Genomic DNA, 16,737 nt, shown 5'->3' with positions numbered 1-16,737 from the left:
TGCTTAACCTGTACATAAAAACACAATCAAGCAAAAACAGGGTTGTCTGATTGGTCCAAGCAGTTGCATGTTACTTTTGATTCTTTGTGCATGTTTTTTATGAAACATGTTTGCACTGCTCTGTTTCTTCTTTCTATATATTACCATAGACCTATTTGGGAGGCCTCCCTTTCCACTTGAACCTCTTCAATCAATTCTGCTTTGCTGTCAGGAACATTTAAAACTGTGCTCATCAGTTTCATTTGTCTTTGTTGGGGTCAACTCATGCCGATCAAGCAATTAATTCTTCCACCTCCACATGCTTTATCTTCCACCCTTTCACCCCCATCACTGACATTTTCCTCTCTTGTACTCTCCATTTTAGGCCACCTCCCAGAGAGACGGGGAGAGCTCACGGCCACCATCTCCTCCTCCTCCACCTCCTCCTCCCTCTCTCAGCTTCCTTCTCTTCCAGCAAGCACACCCTCACACTCCTTCCATCTGATGCCGGCTGGATGCAGACTGGAGGATTTCCAGTAGCTTCCTGACTCTGCGCTCCCTCTCCTTTCTTTATCCCTTCCTCCTCCTATTCCTCCTCTAATATCTGGAGCTTCTCCTCTTTTTTGTCCCATTGCTCACCTCCAGGATGTGGCACTCAGTGGCTTTTTTCCTCTCTGGATTTTCTGCTTTGATTCACGGTGAGCTTCCCTGCATGTCTCCTTCTCTCTCTCTCTGTCTTTCATTCAGGAATCTGGCTGCAGCAGTGGCATTTGATAGTAATTCAGGAACAGGAGTCGATCTTTTTGATGCTTCATTTGTGAAACATAAAAGAATTTAAGAAAGGGAAAAAGAATCCAGGAGGAGAAAAGTGAGAATCTAGCTCACCTGTTTGCTTGCTTGTTTACATCTCTGGGTTTCTTTTCCTCTTATGTGCTCTTGTTTTTCTGGAAACACTTGTTTAGGGCTCGGATGCCTCCCCATGATATGTTCCAGTCAGGCAGATTGACATCCAGTGTATGGAGGAAAGCACTAGTCAGATAGAGTGTGTAGAAAAAATCTGAGCAAACATAATGTTTCATTGCTTTTCTTTTCTGTCCACGCTTGCGACCACATCAGGGGGTCTCCCAAAAAGATCAATTTAATTGCATGTATGGGTCAACTCTTCAATCTTATTCCTGTTGTGGATGTATTGCTGCAGCCAGGCTGACAGGCTTACAGTAGCTGAATTTTAAAGCTGACAGTGGATGACAGAGCTGAAGGGAGAGCGGGTGAACTTTCCCTACAGGCAGAAGTAGCAGCAGTGAAACAGTGTCGGGTCTGTGTTTAAGAGGAAGTTGTAGATCAAAAACTAAACAGCATAAAAAATAAAAGGATGGGGATGGTAAAAGTTTCAAACAGTGTTTCTGCAGACTGACTTCAGAAGCAGAAAACAGCCAAGACGTTTCTTCTTGACTTGCTTTGAACAAAGACCCTGCTACATGCTCATGACTCAACCTGGATATTTTTATTTTCTGCAGAGTGCAGCCTGCGTCTGCTTTTCCCTACACTTTATCTAACACCCTATTTTTAAACCTACACACCCTTAATTTTAATTGCTACACTGAAACTTTAAAATTTTAATTACAATTTGCTGCTTTCCAGTGACTTAAGAAACTTTTGGATCTTGATTAGAGTGGGAAGTAAAGCTTTGCGTTTGGCTAAAGCTCAGTGGTGTCACAGTATATCTACTAAAAGGACAGAAAACTCAGAAAAAACAAGACATTCTTCACATTTTTAATTGGTCCATATTTTTAGTCGACCTTTTAAACTACCCTAATTATGGATTAATTTGAGCCAATTATGCACTGATAAGCCTCCACATGTCCGCTAATTAGTTTACTGAACATTTTCCTAGCTCCCTTTAAATTATTCTCCCTTTTCTTAATTTCGTTTTGGATTTTCTGTGTTTAATGTGGAATATTTCATTCTTACTGTGGAGGTGAATCGTTCCTCTACATCTTACTTGCAGATATATGAAGTCAAGATAAGTGTGACTAATGGTGGTAAAACATCAAGCTAACTTCATCAAATTTCCAGTTTCTCAGCCAGTTAATCTTTCATTTTACTCATGCTCACCTGGATGTCTTTATGATAAAGAAATTCAGGCCCCCAAGGCGAAGTCAACTGATTTGATCAGCTCTATATCTATTTTATTTTATTTTTTCAGGATTTGATTCCCATCTTACGTTTTAGAGCTTTGTGTGTAATCATTTTTCTGGATTTAAGGACCATTTTCTGGCTTTCTCAGTGTCCCTGCAGGGGCCACACCAGAGGAACCTGCTGAAGAATCTCCTGAAGGACTACAACCGGATGGAGCGACCAGTGGGCAACGACTCCCACCCTCTTACCGTTGTCTTTACCCTGAGTTTAATACAGATTATGGATGTGGTAGGTGTATACAACCACCACTCTTCTTAGCCTCATCCTTAACAGATGGATGAATGATGGTGTGTGACCAAACATTTAAAGCACAGATCAAGTCTTTTTACATGGTGAACATTAAGTATATATTTTCATCTGCAATCAGTACTGAAGATAATTTCAAACATGAAGTTAAAGAACTACAGATGGTGCCATGTTACGTCCTCTGTTTGTTTCTAAAACTGTGTTTCTCTGGTGATGATAGTCAGATTTCTTGACAAATTTATCTGTATAACACTTTTGAATGGAACTTTAAATATAACAGAAGTGAACATAAAAATGAAGATCACTTCAAGAGGAACCTGAAATTTAAAAATCTGTTATTAGAAACACACCACAATTTCACCATATCTGATGAAGTTGAGGGAATTAAAGAGCCAGAAACTCAAAAGCCTGGTGTTAAATATCTACAACAGAAAACTGAAGAGGTCGACCTCTTTAATAACCTGCTCAACGGTCCTATATATGTAGCCAAGGAAGGGAGGCAAAAATTGGGATGACGTGGCTTCTTTTTTGTCAGCAGTCAGACTTCTACATGTTGGACTCAAACATTAGCAGTCATCTTCAGCTCTCTGTTTTGTGATGTACAGATTGAATCATTCATTTAGTGTGATAAGAATCTTTTAAATGTTTTGCAGGATGAGAAGAACCAGGTGTTAACCTCTAATATGTGGTTACAGATGGTAAGAACATCTGAGACTCTGGATGTTGGGGTGATGATTTTTTTTTCTACTTGTGTTTTCTACTAGCTTAAATCCTCTGTAACATGTAAAATGATGTCACAAAGTTTGATTTTTTTTTTTATCTCTAAGTATTTGAGAGAAAAAACTTAGATCTAACCTCTTATGAAAATACAGGTGTAATTTCTGTGAATTCAGTGGTCTGTGTCTGTATATCTGGAACTGGAGATAAAGTGGCTTGCCTGTAATTCACTCTGTCACATAGTAAATCTCTGTCTGTGCATTTAAAGAGTTGGTTCGACCACTATCTCCAGTGGAACCAAAGTGAACATCCTGGAGTGAAAAACCTACGCTTCACCACAGATCAGATCTGGACACCAGACATCTTACTCTACAACAGGTAAAACACACACCTGAATACACAGCTCACACACACACAGATCAAGTAATCCCACTTCCTATTCTGTCCTTCCTCAGTGCAGATGATGACTTTGACTCTACCTTTAAGACAAATATTCTGGTGAACTCCAGTGGCTATGCCAAATATCTTCCTCCAGGTGGGACCCTCCTTTTTATTTTTTGTTTTTCTAGTCATCTAAATTCTATCATGCAACTCTTTTTAAAATATTTTTTTATTACCACCTCATTTCCTCGAAGCACGGCAGCAGCATCTCATTCCAAAATCTCTGCATGTCTGCATGTTTGTACACTTGACATTAATATTTCATCAGTGTAAAACAGCATTCCTTGTTAGACACCTGATTACTGTGCTGTAACATCTATAAATAGGAAATACTCGCTTCCTCTGCTTCCTGCCTTAACCTCAATGCAAGACCCTTGTAAGGCTGTGAAAGTGATGACTCCCCTGGGTCTTCATGGGGCTTTGCTTTGTATTTTCTCAGGCTCCTCTTTATGCACTAGATTAAAGTAGCCTGAGAGTGAATCCCTTTTGCTGTTTGGGGGGTAGAGCTGAAATGGACTCCTGCAGTTATAGGCACAGACTACGAGCTCAGCCTTGTCAATTCAATTCAGCAGACAGGTTTGTTAATGGGCTGCTGCTGAATGTAAATACAGCTGTTTAATTCTGTGACTTGAATCTGATTCAACCAGGGGAAGATTAAAAAAGATGTTGCTTGGATGTAGTGCATAGAGTGGAAGAAATGTTGGGCACAAAAGAAAGATGGAGATAAATGCATAAAATCAAGAGAAGAATAGCTGCTGCTCCAGAGCTGTTAGGGCAGATTATTGACAGTAAATAAAAGGCAACAGGTCTGTGGGTTGAAGGCTAGGAGCACAAGGTGGACACAAAGTGAATAATTCAGATGTGGTGGATTTCAGGTGTCCTATGCATACATTTTGTGGCTGCAGAGGTCTTGTTGCATTTGGAAGATAAGGTGTAAAAGATTTTATCTCTTATCTGGAATAGATGACATTTACAACAAGTACAATTGTGCCTAGTCCTTGCATTGCTTTCTTGCAAAGCAATTTCTGAAGATTTATTTTTGCAGCTGCATGTGCTCTGAAAGAGATTGTTTCAAGCGCACAAAAAAAAAAAAAAAAAAAAAAAAAAAAAAGATCAAGTGTCTTGAGATACATGTTAGAAAAAAATCCTCTGAATAGAGGTGCACAATCAAGACAGAGCTACTTTTACCTTGGTGCTTTTTCTGGTATAGTGGAGCTCGTCATGGGAGCAGTTATAAAGATTTTGTTCTTGTGAAAAAAAGAAGAAAAAGCAAAGAGCTTAAAGTTAGTGACAGAATCTTAAAAAGCAGAAATGGTATGAAAAGGAAATTTATAACTCAAATTTAAGATCATCCTCTGCTCTCAAACTGGTATCCAAGGGGCTGACCTCCTTACTGTGCTTTCATTTGATTCTGAAGGCTGATTTGCATGTCGACAGGCTCATAATGAACATCTCTACTGCAAAGCTTCCCATGGCATTTGGTTTTGTGTGTATGTCTCTAAATTCCTGTAAGAACATTAAAAGCTGCAGTTTGCCAAACACTGCATGGATCATCGTGATTTTTCTTTTGAGGAGTGTGCCCCCAAGTGTGCTTTTATATTTGTACATGGGTGTGCTGATGCATATATGTGAACGCATTTCCTTGATAAGATAAAATGTTAATCTCATTAGGGCATTATGCACAATCTCATTTTTCAGTGCTACTGTGGTTGTTTTCTTCTGTTGCTGCTGAGGCTTAGTGAACAGCTGTGTGTGCAGGCAGAGAAGAGTGACAATACTGCTGCCAGGTTTTTTTCTTTATAGACACGTCTTTGATGGGAGTTTGTTTCTTATCTAGTCTCTGCTTTCTCTTCTCCAGCTTCCAAACTGAACTGCAAAACAACAAACTCTCTACGGACCTGTGTAATGTTAAAAAAAAGTGTGCAGGCTTGCTTATAATGAAGCATTTTTCACATAATTTCTGTACAAGAATATAGTCTTGAAAGGAATAAATTATTCTCCCTTGCAAGCAACTTGATTCAAGACAGATGCTGAGCCTCAGATACATCCTTCCTCTGTCACCACAGCAAACGGTTACTTGTCAAGCTGTAACTCCCTGCCCTCTTTCCTCCTGTGTTTTTCTCAGGAATCTTCATGAGTACATGCAATGTGGATGTTCGCTGGTTTCCATTTGACATTCAGAGGTGTGAGTTGAAATTTGGCTCTTGGACGTATGATGGCTGGCTCCTGGACCTTCAGATGAATGATGCTGACATCTCAGGCTACATGCCCAATGGAGAGTGGGATCTAATCGGTGAGTAGGGAGAAACAGATGCGTTGTATCCTCATCAAAAACATCCAGTCATATAGCAACCGAATCAGTCGCTATGTGTTTTTTGCAGGTGTTCCCGGCACCAGAAATGAGGTCTTTTATGACTGCTGTAAGGAACCCTACCCGGATGTGACATTTGTTATAACAATACGGCGGCGAACGCTGTACTACGCTCTGAACCTGCTCATCCCATGCGTGCTGCTGTCTTCTATGACCTTGCTAATCTTTGTTCTGCCAGCTGATTCTGGAGAAAAGATTTCATTGGGTGAGTGCATTAGACACTGTCAGGAAACAGATGGACAAAAGGCAACTACAGTGGAGCCAGTAGAAAAGAGAAGTTGGAGAAGTGGGATCATCAGTTTTATAATATAGTTTTACAGTATAGTTCAGTTTCTGTCTTCAAGTATGAAAGCGTGGGAACTTATCTAAAGTACACTGCTGTGCAAACATCTTGAGTCACCCCTGAGTTTGTTAATATGCTGGCAGAAAAACAGGAAATAAGTGAAGTGATAGTTGAAACTTGAGCAAAATTAAATAGAAATATTGTCTCTAAGGCAAAAACAGAGTCTAAAATACTATGGTATGGCCACCTTTTTTTCTTTACCACAGTTGGAATTCTCATAGACAAGTTTTCTAATTCTATAAAGTAGTCTTCAGTAATAGTTCTCCAGGCTTTTTGAAGACCTTTCCAAAGCTCTATCTCTCATTCTTTGGGCGTTGGCTGCCTTTTGTTCTGTTTTCTGTCAAGATGATTCCACAATGCTTCAATAATGCCGAGGTCTGGGGCTCTGGGGAGAACTCATCAGTCCATAAGACCTGTTGCCACTGACTTTCAGTCTAGTTATTTGACATGGCTCAGCCTTTTCTCCCCATTTCACTATCTGAAGAATTGCTTCTTGACAGCCACCTTTCCACAGAGACCATTTCTGATGAGACTTCAGTGAACAGTAAATAGATCAAGGTCATCTCTCAGGTCCTGTAGGAGGTCTTTGGTGATTCTTATTACTTTCAGATACTGTTCATTTGCTGTAGATTCTTTTGCTCTTTATTCTCTGCTTGTCCAGTTTTAGCAAATAGCTCTTTGAGAATCAATTTGTTGGTGCAAAAATGCTATTTTGTGTTTTAAACTATGTTACCTTTGGTATCTTTGGGCTGAGGAAATAGCCTATAACAAGGTGCGTACTGATGGATGGTTGTTGGGAATTGGCTCTATACATATAAAACTGAATTGAATTAGATATAATTTAAAGTTTGATTCAAAATGCATTCCTTGCTTGGCTGTCTGTTATATGTAGAAATAACACTGGTTTATTCCTTAAATTAGATTTTTAATGCTTAAATTATTTATAGGTCAATGTTAAGAGCCTTGAGAAAGAAAAAAATCCTTTTCTTGTAGGACTGGACTGGATTGAAAATGAAGCAGCCTGTGTAAAAAAATAAATATTTGAAACAGTTTCTTTGGACATCAAAAACCTTTAGGGGCTGAACAAGTATTCCTTAATCCCCAAGAAATAAGGGGTGATTAAAAACTTTTACACAGGGCTGTAATAGATCACAAAATTTGATGAAAATAAGAACACACATGTGTAATGTTCTTGTTTTTACTGGACTCACTAACAAATCAGTCAGAGTGCTCTCCGAAATATTAAGTGGATGTTGTTTATGAGACTTTGACAACAATGAGGAGCTGATTTAAATGTGTGCTGTGGTTTGGCTTTGTTTCCTTCCAACTAAATAACACATTTTTCAAATGATGAGAAACATCTAATGTGTGTCAGACATGTTTTATTTCTCTGATTTAGAGAGAACAAACAAAGCAGTTAGTATTGTCAGACGATGAGAGTAAAGACTGCTGTTAGCATAAACAGAGTGATGGTCCTTAGCTGGTTTCAAACTTGGAGGAAGATGAAAACAAATGAATGTACAGAAGAAAAATGCAAAGATGCACAAATCTTACAAAAATGCTAAATAAAAAAAAAAAAACAGATTATGGTTATTTATGTATTTTGTTTCATTTAACATTTCCATGAACACTTTTGGTGTTCAGCTGCAAAAATGCACATAAGTTAGTTAAAAAGTTCAACCTGGTTTGTCATTCATTTTGGCTCATAGACTTCCAGACACAGGTTGTTTCTCGATGTAGCCCCCAACTCTGCTGCATCAGCATGGCAGCTCCGAACCATATGGTCCTTCCACCGTGCTTCATAGTTGGGAAAGATTTTTAGTGTTTGCAATACATTTTTTTCTGCAGAGAAGTGGTTTTCTTTAGACTATTAATACTATTCTCAGTCAGTGTACAGAGCTGAAGAAACACAGATTTTGTGAAATTTTGGAGTTTTGTTTTGTTGTGTTGCTGCTGATATTTGCAGGAATGGCTGTTGTACTTTTGGTCTGATCTTTGCAGGATCCCCACATCTTAAAAAATGATCAAACCAGTAATAAAAGTAAAATTCTTGCTGATTCCAAAAGATTAAACTTTTCCATTTGCACAGTATTTATTTATTTTTTCTTGCCTTCAGATAGTGACCCAGAAAAAAATAAGGACACCACACAAAACAGGAAACAGAAAAACATGAATGCAAGCAGAGCAGGTTTCAAACTTACCTTCATTTCAAATGTTTTAAGAGGAAAGAAATTCAAAATGTTTGAAACTTACCTTGAACACATACTCCCTTCAATTTCCCTGGGTCTGAGAGAGAGGAGAGAGGAAAGGGATTACAGGATCAGACAGACAGATGAGAAATGCGAGGAGGAGGAACAGTAGATGTGTGAAGATGGAAAAAAGACAGTTGAAGAATTCGTGAAGAATGAGAGAGGACAGCACAAAAGAAACAGGGAGGACTGATGTTTATGATGATGATGAGGCAGAGGTGGTGGGAGACAAGCAAATCTAATTATAATAGGCAGGAAGAGAGAAAGGAAGCAAGTCTGAGACACATATTTTAATGTCAGTTTCACCCTGTTTAAAGATGAATGACGTCCATGTCATCAGAATACTAAAGACTGCAGACTGTATTATCTCACACCATGCCAATGAAACAATTAATCACTAAACAGAGAACTAATAATTTTACAATGTTTTTGTACTCTCAGTACTTTCAGTAGTAAACATATCAAATATCCTCTGTTATCAGCCTCTTGGTTAGTCTTGGTTAGTCACTCTTTGACTGCTTTTGTGCTTCTAAACATTGATCAGACAGGAAAAGCTATGTGAATAGAAAACCTTGGATGCTGTTCAATCATAATGAATATTTTCAGTTACAGTTTAAGAAGAAGGCTCAATCTATAAAGGGAAATTATATCGTTGCAGCACAAATAACAAATTATAGTAATTGTTCTGTGGGGAGGAATGACGTCCTTTGTTCTGTTTTGTTGAGTGAAGCTGAGGAAGCCTTGGACTGAACACATTCTATTGTCTCATAAGTATTTTGGGTGCATTGTCCTTTATGTTGAATAACTTATGCAACATTCTTTGCTAGATCAGATTTTGTGGCTCCAGAGTTGTCCCCAACACAAAGCCAACTTTTTTGATCAGTTTGTTCTTCTTTTAAACGTCAGTGTTGTGGTGAAGTCGATCGTCCAGGTGAACGCACAGGTATCTGTAGTCCTCCACTAGCTCCACTTCTCTTCCCTGGATGGATGCAGAGTATTTCTGCCAATGACAGGATTCAGAGTTGTATTGAGGTGTACAGTGTGAATAAAAATGGTGAGCGTATAACCCCTTGTGGTGTTTCAGTGCTGCTGACCACCTTCTTGAACACACAACCCTTGACTTTCACAAACTGGGATCTGTTTGCCACGTAGTCAATAATCCAGGTGGCTGTGGAGGAATCCACCAATATTTTCCTCACACATGCAGCGCAGGTGGATGCTATAAAAAGAACTGGACAACTCTACAAACCATGCTGCCTACTTTGCCAAGGTGCTCACTTGCCTACAGGGGTGAGCCAATAACACTCTCCAGAACTTTCGTGATGTGTGATGTAAACTGGTTGTAGTCGCTGGAACAAGGCAGGATGTCTTCCACAGCCTGACTCAAGGTTGAAGAGGGGCTATAAAATCCCACATAGATGTTCTGAGTAGGCTTTCAGGACCCTGGGGTTGATACAGTCAAGACCTGCAGCCTCGTTTTGGTCCAGTCTCTCTAGCTTCATCTGACACTGTAGGGTGACACTGTAAAGGTGTGTCGGGGAAGCTGTGGAGCTAGGGTCTGCGTGACAGGAGGCAGGGAAGGAGAATGCTGAATGTCATTGTGAAGTGAACCTACTGAAAAACAAGCATAGCTGACTGGCTCTGTCCAGATTTCCATTAGCCTGATCTTGTTTCACCTTGAAGCCTGTGATCTTTTCATTCCTGACCACACATCCTACACAATTTACTGTTAAAGTTGGTTTTTCTAGATTTTTCCTCTACACAGCAACAGTCTTTTGTCCACGTATCAGTTCAGCCACTCACTAAATCCATTCTATAAATTGGAGAAATAATTATGTTTCTTTTGTAAATGCGGTTTGACTCATGTTTGAGTGGGAGGATAATTGGGAGGGAAGCCACAGCAGTATTGTCAAAGCATATTCCTCAGCCTTGTATTATGCAGGATTTCTCCAAAGGGGGGAAAAAATTTCCAAGCCTTTCACACGCAGCCAATTAACCTATTGATGTAATTAAGGCTAGTGAATTGATTAGTGGAGAGAGAGCTTACACTCTGCCTTCCAGGAATATACTCTCTACTGTCACTTTACTTGATGGAGCAGACACAGGGACAAAGTGATTGGGCCTTCAGGGGCACAGGAGCTCACTTTTAAAAAGCAGTGGAGTAATTTCTGTGGAAAAAATAAGAGCAACATAAAAGAAGAATTTTTAATTTACCTAATATCCTTTAAGGATTCATAATTTATCTCTGCTCAGGAGTTTAATTGAATGTTCTGAATGCAGACAGTTATGCCAACAAAGCACTTCTTAAATTCTATCACATGAAAAACGATGTGGAGGTGGACAAATGAAGAAGCGCTTCCCAGTAGGAGTGTATGAGGTTGTGTGTTTGCTGTGTAGAGGTACAAAATGTCAAGAGGTAATTCACTGTTTGAGCATTAGCCAGTCGTTTACATAAATCGAACCAGATCTCATCATGAGTGTGATCATTTATCAAAACACCATCGAAGGTTCTCATAAAAAGCCAAGAAAACTCAAGAGAGGAGACTAAACCGCAATATTGATTGTTTAACCAAATGTAGCTAAAGCATTAAGAACTATCTATCTGCTTGCAGGTATTACTGTGCTGCTGTCTCTCACTGTTTTCATGCTGCTGGTTGCAGAGATCATGCCCGCCACCTCTGACTCTGTCCCGCTTATAGGTATGTGAAAAGCTGTATTTGTGTGCAAGTTAAATAGACTCAACACCCAATTAAAACACATCGCCTTTGCCACATTTAAGATTATATGACTGTATCTTTTGCACTCATGAAAGATGCTGCTGATGTTTGGTTTCAGCTACACTCATCTCTGTAAATAACTGACTTCTGTTTGAGCCCATATGGTTTTTCAGATCAGATACTCATCTTAGACCTCGTTTGCAATGTCATTGAATACTGTTGCTCCTTGAAATTTTCATCCTCCTAAAAGTGACCTCATGGACCTCATGTTTGTGGAGACAGTAATGGCCCATGATTATATGCAATCATGAGAGCAAATGCAAATACAAGGCACATTAGTTCCAACCTTGACGTTTTATCACCATGCAATTTTGATTTCTGACCCTAAATAAGTGCTTAAACCCAGTAGGGAAGTAAAAGTATACTTGCAATTTATTTTGTTGAAGTGTTACCAAGACAACAAGGATAATGGTATCCATTTATATGAGGGTGAAATCATACTGTAATAAGAGTGTATTTAAGTACCAATCATGGTCATTTTCTTGCCTCTTGTTGTTTGACTGAATATGGCCCAGGAAGGAAAAATAGTTGTTGTATTTGGGTAATTAACTCACGGCTCAGTTAAACTCATGTGCCACATGCAACTGTACCATCCTTTTCTTCTCCTTCTTCGTGTTTAATGGACCTTGAAGAAGGCTCAGCTGGTCCTGGTTAAGCCTAGCCATTTAGTGACCAATGGGTTTTGGTTGCTCCCGTCAGGCTGCAAATATGCCGTTTATTTATTATCTTAAAGCTTAAAATTTCCTCTGTTTGTGTTGCTGTTAGTTTTGTAACTATAATATAGTAAGGTTCAATGTGTACCCTTTTGTATTTACTACCCCTAAAAGGCTGTTTATGTATCCTCTGAGTCACATTATTGTTTATGTTTGATGGCTGCTTTGTGCTGCTTGCTGTGCAACAAATTGCCCCTTGAGGACAATAAAGTTTTTCTTGATCCTTGATCTTTAAAAGGACTTTATGGCTTGTTAGAGGAAACACTTCTCTGATGCTCTATTGTGGAAACACACAAGTCATGTGGGTCACAGTTAGAGGTATGAACAATGGTATGTTTGATCTTTTTGATCAAATTACTTGCTGGTACTTTCGTTATGCCTTTCTGTTTGTGTGGTAATGACAGTATGTAAGGTCATACTTGATGCACCTCCTAGCTTTCAGTTTCAAAGGCAGATTAATAAATAACATCACCTGCTCAGGATCCAAAATAATTTAAAAAGAAATTGTCTTTTTGTACATCAAAATGTGACATGTTTTTTGGAAACCTTTTTAGGCAGCGATAAGGTTTTAAAGCTTTGTGAACCATTCTTTTCTTTTTCCTAATAAGAATCCAGGAGCCAAACTGACCCACTTGCAGTCAATTCTATTTAAAAAAGCATGTCATGAGCTAAAATAAATATATCAAGCATGATTTGGAAAAAGTTTAACCTCACACCAATTGGTCTCTGACAAATGTTGTTAGAAGAAGAGCTGATGTAACACTGTGGTAAGCACGCTTCAATTCTGTTGAGTTTTTAAACTATCACTTGTGTTGTCTTTTTACTATTTGTATTGAAAATAGGGTTAATTTTATTTACATTTTACAGATCCTCCCAACTCTAGAGACTAAAGAGACTGTACTAGATGAAAAATGAGATGAAATTAATCAACTGAGCTCCACAAATTTTAAGATTTCATGGCTGGCCACCTAATACTGGTGCTCATTCTGATTCAGAGTGGTAGACCAGCTGCCCTCCTCTTAACCATGTTAGCATGCAAAAAACATTCACAACCTCTATCAGAAAATGTAGAAAAGATATATAGGACAATCAAAACATACAACTACAAAGTAGCAGAGCTGCAAGATGTCACTGAATACTGTAAAAGCAGATTTTATTTAAGCCACCTGGTCACCCTGAAATTTAATAGGCTAAATTGATTGTGGGTGCATGGCTAAAAAATTATGTTTAGTGAGCTCAAACTGCAGCCAGAAGCAGATGCAAGGCTGTTTTTGCCTAAAGACACAAAGCCTGATCATTAAAAGCTTGGGAAAAAAATGCAGTCATGATCATTAGAGTGCTGCTTTCAGCATAATTTCTTTATTAAAACTAACAACCTTCATTTTAATCTGTTTGATGATTTGCAGAAAATGTACAATATAAACTAGCAGGCTTTAATATTAGTGGCAAATCTTAGGTTTCCATATAGATTAAACAAAGATTTGCCTAGCTGCAATGAAACAGGGGAAAAATCTTTTTGAAGTGTTTTAACAGATATAAAGTATTAATGTTAATGTAGAGGACTCCAATAAGGAACACAAGATAATGTGTACAGCTTAACTTTGTAGATTTTCTTTTTCATAAAACGTTGATTTTTGTTTTCTTTTTCATCAGATCAGAAATGGCTCTTTCTACTATGTTTGCCAGCATGTTGGAAAAATCTGTACTGTGTTTAATTAAATGTAATATGACCCCAAACTCCTCCTCAGGTCAATACTTTGCCAGTATAATGATCATCGTTGGGATGTCAGTCATTGCTACGGTGGTGGTTCTGCAATACCATCACCATGATCCAAATGGAGGAAACATGCCAAAATGGGTGAGTCTGAGTTCATACAGCTTATCCTGACCTCAGGCACACATTATGTTTTCCTGCTTGTTGAAGCTGGAGCTAGCCTTCCTGTTTCAGATGTATCTTCCATGTGTTTATCCTTGTTCCATCAGTGTCTTCTACGCTGCCATTTTCAGCAACTCTTCATTGAACTGTTAGCATAACGTATGCTTCTCTGCCTGTTTCTCTTTTAATTTACCAAATTCCTCAACTGTGACTCATCTGTAGCGTCAGTCTGCCTCAGTATATTCATCAAATGCCTCACCACTGACTTCAACAGGAGTGCATTTCAAAGCACTCTGGATATGTGGGTGGATGCAGTTTGACTCATTCCCTCTTTATATGTTTTCTTACTTTCTCTTTACTAAATAATGCATTATTTTTTTACTAATGTTTTGTAGTAATGTGCCATTACAGAAAAATCTTCTAAGACAGCAGCTCTGACATTATGTCATATTTGTTATTTTGATATTATTATTAACCACAGCAATACTGGATATCATTTGTGTTAATTTTATGATTTATGTAGAGAAAATTGACAGGCCTGCAATTATTGATACATATGCGGCTGCATGAGTGAAAAAACGTAGTATGTATCAACACATTTCAAGGACATTCTGTTGATAAATAGCCTGTTCAGGCAGTCCAATGACCAATTAACAAGGTAATTGATGTGGTTCAGATATGGCCTTGAACCAGCACAGTTCATAATTAGAGTTGGCATTAAAACAGCATCAGTGGTGGCAGCAACAGGGCTTGTTTCCTGGCTTGTAAACATACTCTGCAGATACTAATTGAGCAGTCATCTGGACATTAGCTCTCATTAGATGTCAAAGACCCATCTGGACACCGTTGGGCCAGTTTGCCCTTTCAAGGGACATGCAGGAGACGAGATACAAGAAATTTTATGATGCTCTGGAAGAGGTGAGGGGAAAAAAAGGGTAGAAGAAAGGAAACTAGAAGAGTAAAACAAAATGTTACATTTGAAATAATTTGCGCAGCAAACTTATTACAGCTGTAAAATAGCAATGTAATAGTTGATGTTAGTAAGTCTGCAATCTGCCCTGGGTACTTTAGATGTAGAAGGTTTTAGTATTTACACAAGTACAGTTGCCGTATAAAACTAACCACAAGGTTGGAATCATAGTCAGCATCACTCCACAACAAAAGGAATCTGAACCCAGTGTAACTGGTGTTGTAGGGGAGTGCTTGATGGCTGCTTTACAGCTTTACAGCTTTGAATATTTTAATGCTTTACCCTCTCCCCTGTGTGCATCTATTTTTCTCTCCAGGTGCAGCTTGTTTTATTGCAGTGGGTAGCATGGTTCTTGCGGATGAAGCGGCCAGGCGAGAATGACGACCCAGAACGCCCTCCCTGTGCCCCACACTTGCGGCGCTGCTCCTCAGGCTCACAGAGTGGGAGCATCCCCAACCCTCCAGACCCCAGTCTTCACCCTCTGCACCCACAGAACCTGGCTCCTCTCCAGACGGGGCCCCTTCATGCAGGCCATCCTCACCTACACACTCAGTCCAGCGCAAACAATAATGGAAATCTTCTTTACATGGGCTTCCAGAGCATTGAGGACTCTTCAGTGCTTTCAGAGCCTGTCCAGAGGAATAATATATCCACAGGTCTTCCACGACTGGCGGGTAGCCCACCTCCGCACCTGCCATCTCAGTTCTGCAGCTCCCCACCACCTCCTACTCCTAATATGGATACTGTAGGATGTCCCAGCACTGTCTCTAGTGGTGGAGGCTTTGGTGGTGGACCAGGAGGGCTTGGAGGGTGCTCAACAGCAGGGATAGGAGACCCCCAGCTGCAGGCTATTTTGGAGGAGGTGCGTTACATGGCAGATCGTTTCCGAGAGCAGGATGAGACCGAAAGCTTGGCTGACCAGTGGAAATTTGCAGGCGCAGTGATTGACCGTTTATGCTTGGTGGCATTTAGCGTTTTCAACATCATTTGCACCATCTCGATCCTCATGTCTGCTCCCAACTTTGTGGAAGCTATTTCAAAGGACTTTGTCTGAAAGCAAAAAAGGGAAAAGAGGAGGAGAAGCGTGAAGGGACGGTTGAAGGGAATTAAATATAGAATAAAGAATGGAGTGGGCCCCGATCCAAGGAAACACAATTTCCAGCAAACTCCAGACCCTGTGATTTGTGATTGCAAAGACCGGGGGAAAAAAAAAGTAATGGTTTTCTTTGCAATACATTCTGTTTTGTAACTGAAAAAAGAAGAAAACAGATGAAAAAGGGAATACAGAGGGAAGTTTAGATGAAATTAAGATGATCAGGGTACTTTATCAGATTCTGGACAAGGTGAAATGGATTTTTCTGGCTAATTTAAAGACTTTCCTCCAAAATTAAGAGGGAAGATGAGTCAGAAAAGGAGAACAGAAACAGAGGATTATAAATGTAATGCAACTTGATGTAAGAGGGCTCTTGAAACAGGGGAGGGATTTAGAGTATAAGAGGGGAAAAGAGACAGGCAGATAGAGATAAAAGACAGATATCTGTTTTATTTTCTCAAAGAGGGACAGCAGCCCCTCACTCCCACGTGTTGAGAAAATACTGCATCATTTAAAGTGATGTGAGAATGAGGGGGTGGGGAGAGAAGACTTTTACAAGGACACACTACAAAGAGCAGTTGTGAAGGGCTGACACTTAATCCCCCTGCGACATTGGCAGTAATGGGCAAAGAAAGCAGCTTGATGCTCAGATGCACAAAAGTGGACCGAAGATCAAGAATGCTGCAGCACAGAGGAACAGAAGAGGATCTCATCTATTATTCAATCACATTCATCTAATGACTGTCAAATGGAAAGACCCTGG

The 16,737-nt window shown here is 39.5% G+C and overlaps 1 protein-coding gene across 1 annotated transcript; it reads left to right on the top strand.

Moving 5' to 3' along the window:
• Positions 1–469: 469 nt before the first annotated feature.
• Positions 470–16,076, top strand: chrna11 (cholinergic receptor, nicotinic, alpha 11). The gene is made up of 10 exons (XM_041967411.1): positions 470–677; positions 2,267–2,406; positions 3,078–3,122; positions 3,410–3,519; positions 3,597–3,676; positions 5,708–5,875; positions 5,964–6,158; positions 11,158–11,244; positions 13,784–13,893; positions 15,198–16,076. The coding sequence occupies exons 1-10, from the start codon at positions 626–628 to the stop codon at positions 15,933–15,935; spliced, it is 1,725 nt and encodes a 574-aa protein (XP_041823345.1). The 5' UTR covers positions 470–625; the 3' UTR covers positions 15,936–16,076.
• Positions 16,077–16,737: the final 661 nt, after the last annotated feature.

The sequence above is a fragment of the Melanotaenia boesemani genome, chromosome 17 (assembly GCF_017639745.1).
Source record: "Melanotaenia boesemani isolate fMelBoe1 chromosome 17, fMelBoe1.pri, whole genome shotgun sequence".
NCBI lineage: Eukaryota > Metazoa > Chordata > Actinopteri > Atheriniformes > Melanotaeniidae > Melanotaenia > Melanotaenia boesemani.
This window is presented reverse-complemented; position numbering and strand designations above follow the sequence as displayed.